Below are 7,248 nucleotides of genomic sequence, written 5' to 3'. Positions count from 1 at the left end.
AGGGATAAAGGGTCTCTTATATAAAGAGAGTATATTGCAAAGTTCACAAGCATTGAAAACTAACACAACACAAATTCTCATTAGTATTCAAAATGGCTTCCATTGCTAAAAGTTTCTCTCTCATTTTCCTCCTTGCTCTTTTTACCTCACTCCAAGTTCATGCAAGGGATGGTCAATTTTTCAACAAAGTCCCAAGCAACAATGGTGAAAAGGAAACACAAACAGTTGTTCCTAACAAAGAGCAAGAGCCAAATTTCATGCCTGAAAATGAAAATGGTGCTTATGGCCTTTATGGCCATGAATCTGTTTCCACCCCTTCTACAACAACTACTACCACTCACACCAATAATCCCAATGTCAACAATTTTCCCAACAGCAAATACCTTCCCAAAAATTATAACCCTGTTTCTTATGTAACTGTTGCTGAGGACAATACAAATGAAAATAGTTTCAATGACAACAACAATGAAATCTCAACCAAGCACAATATTGATACCTCCACTTCCACCACCAACTTGAATAACAACCAATTCTACAGTGGTCCCACCAATTACCGCAGTAACAATAATAACAACCAGCAGCAACAGTACTACCACGGCGTCAGCGATTTCAGTACTAAAAACCACAACACCCAGCAGCAACAGTTTTACAGCGGTGACAGTTTTTACAGCAACAACCAACAGTACAACAACAATGATAACAACGAGGAGGAGAACTACAACGCTGGTAATACATATTATAACAATAATTATGAACCGCAACAGGAGTTGACTGAAACAAGATTGAGTGCCAAAAACTACAACACCAACCCAACAAATTACGGAAACAACAACAACAACAATCAGGAACAGAGCTACTCCACAAATTACAACAATAATGAAGAACAGAGTTACAGCACTGGGAATGGTAATTACAGAGTGCACCAACAACAGGGGATGAGTGACACAAGGTTTTTGGGAAATGGGAAATTTTATTATGATATCAATGCTGGGAGACATGCCAGGGATCCATATGAAAATGCAAAGGAATTTGCTTCAATGAACCAACAGTACAACAACAAGAACACCTATGGCAACAATGAGTACAACAACAACAACAACAACAACAACTTTGAGAATGAAGATTTTCAAGATGAAGAGAACATGCCTTAATTGTTCCAAAAATTGAAAACAAAAAAGTTATAACCATAGTGAGCCAAAACAAATGTTATGTGTCCCAATTATGATTGATGTTGTTATCCTTTTTTTCTTTTTTTTTTGTCTAAGTTATATTTTTATTAGAAAAAAATGTTAATTAAACTACAGATTTTATTTTTGGGTGTTTTATGTATAATTATAATATAATGGAACAAGTCTAATGATATATGGCTACGAGGTTTTAATTTGCTAAAATGAATCAATAAAACTAGCGTCTATGTGCAGTAAATGTTGTACCTATAATTATGTCGCCTATATAATATTTGACTGGATCAGAGTAATTCTATAATTAGTCTAGTAGTGAGAGATTAATTATCTTTTTCTAGATGTAATTTCTGACATAAATAATTATCATGCCAAGTACTGTGTAGTATGCTTAATTATGATTAATAATATCACTTTATCAAAGATATGACTTATGAGTACCTACCAAAATTGAAATATTTATTCCTAAAGAAAACTGAGATGTGCTTTTTGCTGTTACACTGAAGACTCTTCTTTGGGGACCTAAAAGCACCAGCTTAGTGTTTTCTTCTTTATCCATAATAACTATGCCTAAATTAGTTTGTGCATATTTCGACTATTTTATGAATAATATACCTCTTTTTTTTTTAATAAATGTATGACTATTCATTTCCAATACTAATATATAAGTGTGGATAAGCAAATACTAATGGTTAACTGTCAACATGACTGATTGTGTTGTTTACTTGTCTATTAGTGGCTTGCTTATTCTCATTTGTATATTATTTGTAATCACCTAAAGTTTTTGCTTCAGTTGAAATTTGAACTGCGATTTCACATGTTTTTGATACTTTATTATTATTACTATTAAAATGTTTTTGATACTATTAAAGTGTGAGAGTAACAATTCAGAGATTTCAGTTATAATGTTATGTGTTGAGTCCCTCTTCTTAGGGGGAACATGTGGAGCTAGGTAGGATTGAGGGGTTCATCCAGATTCTCTCTGTTGATAATTCATTGTTTTTACATGACTAAAATTATTTTTTTATATACGTATAATAAATGTTGAATCATCTTTGACTTCTTCTTACTTTTTTTCTTTTTTTTTATATTTTGAATTTCCTTAATAAAAGTTCTGACTAAAAATTAAGAAGAGAAACAGAGACAAATATTAAATTCTTGTGGTGTCAATTTTCAATTTTCTGTTTGCTTTATGTTCCCTTTATTTTATTGCTTTTATTATACAATATTTCTTCTTTTTTTACCCAAATAAAGATGATCATCACTTTTTAGAACCATATATTTTTTTTCCTTTATCGTTTATTATCAGAAAATCCATTTATTTTTATTTCATTTATTTCTCTATTTGTTTTAAAAGACAGAGACTTGTATCAACATAATGACTATTTCCACCAACATTTGTCAACAACCATTGTTTCCCTCCACCAATTCCCATGAGTATTTCACTCTCAAGCATTTAATGCTTCAAAAATCTGAATAAAATCCCTATTTTTTTACCTTTTTTATTTTTTTATTTTTTTTATGGCTATAAATTATGTTTTCTTCCTTTAAACGTATCTATGCACTTTGTTAATTTTAATTCTCATATTATAACTTTAATATATAACATGATTTTCAAACGATGAACCCCTTTCGTCCCACTAACTCTGCCTCCTAACCGTACCTACCAAAAGACCTTATACTACATTTTCATCCATCACAAACATAAAGTAAGAATTGTTTCTAACTAATAAGTACGTCTCCACTCTTAACTATAAGTTTCGAGTTTAGACCCTCAACTTCTATAGTCGAGTCATGAGGTTTCGAGTTCAAGTTCAAGCTTTGAATAAAGAGACAATTTTTATAATTAAGTCATAACTCATAATACAAATATCGGATATTGGATGTGAATTTATATTTAAAATCAAATCAAAATAAGTACAATATGAGACAAAAATCATTAATTAGTTCCTTTTTAAAAAAAAATCATAAAATGTGATTCTTCAAGCTTCTTTATGGATAAGGCAAATAGATATAGAGAAGTAAAATTAAATTCATGAATGCCAATGTAGCATAGTTTGGTGGATGGGTACACTAATAAATGTTGGGAGGGGACCCCCCATTCCCAGACAACTTTCTCTACAATGGGTTGATTTGTCCACATATCAAACATGTAATGTAAGTGAAAGTTGCATAGGGGCATGGCACCATTGGAGATGATGGCAAGACTCATATGCTACAATAAATGATATAGAAACAAAACCTAAAATAATACATATCTTGTTCGATACAGATTTAGAATTTTGAGTTTATGATATTTCAATCCTAGAAAAGTACATGTGGATTTCTTAGAATAAATATTAAATTTTGATCAAAATTACTGAGTTATGTCTAATCTGTAACTAAAACTTTAGCTTCATCCCGATTATTAGTGTACATTTAAATATGTTGTAATCGGTAAAAAGAAAAGTCAGAAACCAATACCTATTTTATTGGACTTTTGTCTACCTGCCGTGAATGGCGGGTCGTCTTAGAAACTTTTATTTGATTAATTTTTTAATATTTTAAGAAAGAATAAATATATTTGATGTTGGTTTTTCAATGTGTGTTTCAAGTTTCTTATTAAAGAACTTTTTGACTTTCTTTTTATCTCTTTGAATATACAACTATACTTGTCATTAATCTCCTTTAGAGTTCTTTTCAAAGCTATTTTTAACTTTTTCTTTTGCTTTAATTTATAATTTGTCACTTTGTTTTACAGCAAAGTTTAAATTATATGAAAAATAGGATGGGAATTTTCATTATGAGGATGCTTCTATACTCAATTCCAAGTGATAATTAAAGTCATGCGTCATAATTAGATATTGAGTATTCGTTTTCCCTTTGCTTTAAGAAAGGACACATTATTTGTGAAACTTCTTTTTCTCAAATTGGAATAGAAAGGACACAGATATGAAGGAACGAAATTACGGGTTTAGCAAAATTCAGTAATTTTTGTTTATATTTTGTATTTGTTATTAAAAATAAATTATTCAAAATTCATAAATTCAAAAGTCTAGTTCAGTCTTAGTATATAATATTCATATGAAGTTTACAAACAAAATAAAGAAAATAACTTGTTATGATATATTGAGTTAACTTGATAGCGTAACAATTATTTACTGAAGTTAATCTGGAATTGATTTCCTCGATCTACCATCTGATTCTATTTAAAATGGCTTTAAATGGTGTACAATATTTACAATTCAAAAGAGGTAAGTATTAATTGACTAGATTAACGGTAAAAGAAAAAGAAAAAACCTAGAAAATCAGATAGTAACTTTGCATATGACAGCTTAATTAGAACCTAATAGTACTGGGGAGTTAAATATGTAACCAATTGTTAAATATAAGTAATAACTGTCAATATAAAGAATAGGACAAATTACTTAACTACACTTCTTTACTTACCTTAATATCCATTTATCCCTACTTATTTCAAAAATTCCTTATTTACCTATGTATCATGCATGTATCCCGTGCACAACGCTATGTATCCCGCTATGTGGAATGTATCAAACGTTATGTATCCCGTGCACAACGCTATGTATCCCGCTATGTGGAATGTATCAAACGTTATGTATCCCGTGCACAACGCTATGTATCCCGCTATGTGGAATGTATCAAACGTTATGTATCCCGTGCACAACGCTATGTATCCCGCTATGTGGAATGTATCAAACGTTATGTATCCCGTGCACAACGCTATGTATCCCGCAAACATCATTTTTAAGGGATTTTTGGTAAATAGAAAACTAGAAGGGATAGGATGTTATTTAGTACTTATAATATGTGGTTCCTATAATTTATACTTATTTATATTAAATTGTGTGGCCATTTAATTTTAGAACTTGTACTTTTGCATGAAATGAACGCAACAATAGACTCGAGAACATAGGGATTATTTCTCTTGCATGAGAAAATAAATAACTACCACATTTATTGATGATTGGCACAAATTTAATGTAACTTAAAGTAGTTGTGTATATATAGGTGCATGGGATTAATTAGTTGTGAAAAGAAAGGTAAGGTATACGTAAAAAAAATTATCTTATATATAGTGTAACTTTTTGTTAAGGGGTTCAAATAAACATTCTCAACTTGTTTAAGATTTGCCCCTGATCAGGGCCCTGAGTATACATGTGCTATTTGCGTTAGATATTTACATCAAATTAATTAAACCAATTTATAACTAGTTAATGACCGTTATTGGTGAGTGATATTTATATATACGTGTTTAAACATATATTGTGTATCTATTAATTTTGCATAAACACTTGATCGCTAATAATTAGTTAAGAGAAAGAAATAATAAAATTCCTAAAAAAGTAGGGTTTGGTCCAAATTGGTTATGTAACATTAGAACTCATTGCCACTACTCATTATGTTATAGGAGTATGGAAATTAAATGCTGAAAAAATGGAAAAGTGCATGTGGTGTGTGGTTGATACATAAATTATCAATTTCATTATAATCATCACTTCCATCTTTTCTACCTACCAAATTATCAGAAACTCATCCACATATGGCTACCAAGTTCAACTTGACAAAGGTTATCCAGTAATTAAATATCTTCTTTAGGACTTAATAATAATTTATACTCCCTCATATTGTGTTTTCTGAAAGTCAATTTGATGAAAAAATTAGATTACATTAATTCGATATTTTAAATTAAAAATTTAGATATTTAAAAACTATATGAAAAGTACTATAAATTACATTTTTTGCATATCAATATAATGAAAAAATATATATCGTAAAATGTTATCATTTAATTGTAAAAAAGAAAACCATGACAGCTAGAAAGAGACAGAGGGAGTACATGTGAAACTATTTATACATCTTCCACAAATATTAGTTAATATTTTAAGTCTAAATTATATACCTCGTCAATGTAAATTATATTTACATCTATTTGTACTTTTATTTTGAAGATCACAAATCTCACGGTTTAATGAGAATATATATCATTTGGCCCGTGATATATTATATGGTTTCTCAAATTAATATAAATGAGAAAATTTTGTGCATGATATTGAACACAAGAAAACATGTTGTATGACTAAAGACAATATATTTTTGGATGATATAAAATGAAAACAAAATAGTAAGGGGAGAGGGGTCATGATAGAAAAGAAAGTAGTTAACATTATCTTATTGTTTTTTCTCTTTTTCTAAATTTTTGAAGCTTAATAAAGAATATTTTGCTGTCAACAGAGTTTTATTTTTCGTCTTTACTGAAGAAGTAGAAAATTAGTGGGTCAAAAGAAAATGATTTATCAGCCTAGAAATAATATTGTAAATTCACCTAAATTGGAGTATATATTATTTTTATTTTGTTATTTTCTAGATAGGGGAAATTCAGGTACAATGTTAACCATTTATAATAATCCAATAACATGTGAAATGGTGGTCCTGAATAATTGACTAACATGATATTTACATTTTAACCTCTTTGTTATTTGTTTTTTTCTTACCAGTTACAATAATGTATCATGGCAAATATTTCACTAACCAACCAAATCTTTTTTAAGAAAATTAAAATTAAAATAATTAATCCTACCCTGCTGAAATGTTTACTATTTTGATACAAAATAATTCGAATATATTCTACAATTTTCTTTATTTTTGAATTTGTCACTTTATTTGTTGGACAAAAAATCTATAGCCACAATTAAAGATACGAGATTTGGAATGTAAGTGTAACACGTACGGCCCATTAGAGTTTGATGAGCTGGGAATAATTTAGAGCAACTTTCACATATAGCAAACAAAAAAATCATATTTGTATGCTATAGAAAAGTTTGAATAATTGCACTCCATAGCAAACATATATATGTATAATTCGCTATACATATACAATTGAAAGCTATGTCTATTTCACTATACATATATACAAAAAGAAGCAATTGTATAATTTGTTGGCTCCTCTTCAGATTTGTATAATTTCGCTGGCAGGCCATTTGTATAAATTGTTGTTAGCCTCTCGTTTGTATAAATCGTTGACAAACATAAATTATACATTATACAAGCATAAAACTGGGCAGGG

General features: G+C 29.5%; 1 protein-coding gene across 1 annotated transcript; it reads left to right on the top strand.

Moving 5' to 3' along the window:
* Window positions 1-1,404, top strand: LOC102605497 (protein E6). Its single transcript, XM_006364236.1, has one exon. It carries the CDS (start codon window positions 93-95, stop codon window positions 1,149-1,151), a length of 1,059 nt encoding a protein of 352 aa, XP_006364298.1. The 5' UTR covers window positions 1-92; the 3' UTR covers window positions 1,152-1,404.
* Window positions 1,405-7,248: the final 5,844 nt, after the last annotated feature.

The sequence above is a fragment of the Solanum tuberosum genome, unplaced genomic scaffold (assembly GCF_000226075.1).
Source record: "Solanum tuberosum cultivar DM 1-3 516 R44 unplaced genomic scaffold, SolTub_3.0 scf00476, whole genome shotgun sequence".
NCBI lineage: Eukaryota > Viridiplantae > Streptophyta > Magnoliopsida > Solanales > Solanaceae > Solanum > Solanum tuberosum.
Note: the sequence above shows the minus strand (reverse complement) of the source record. Positions and strands in the feature narration are given on the sequence as shown.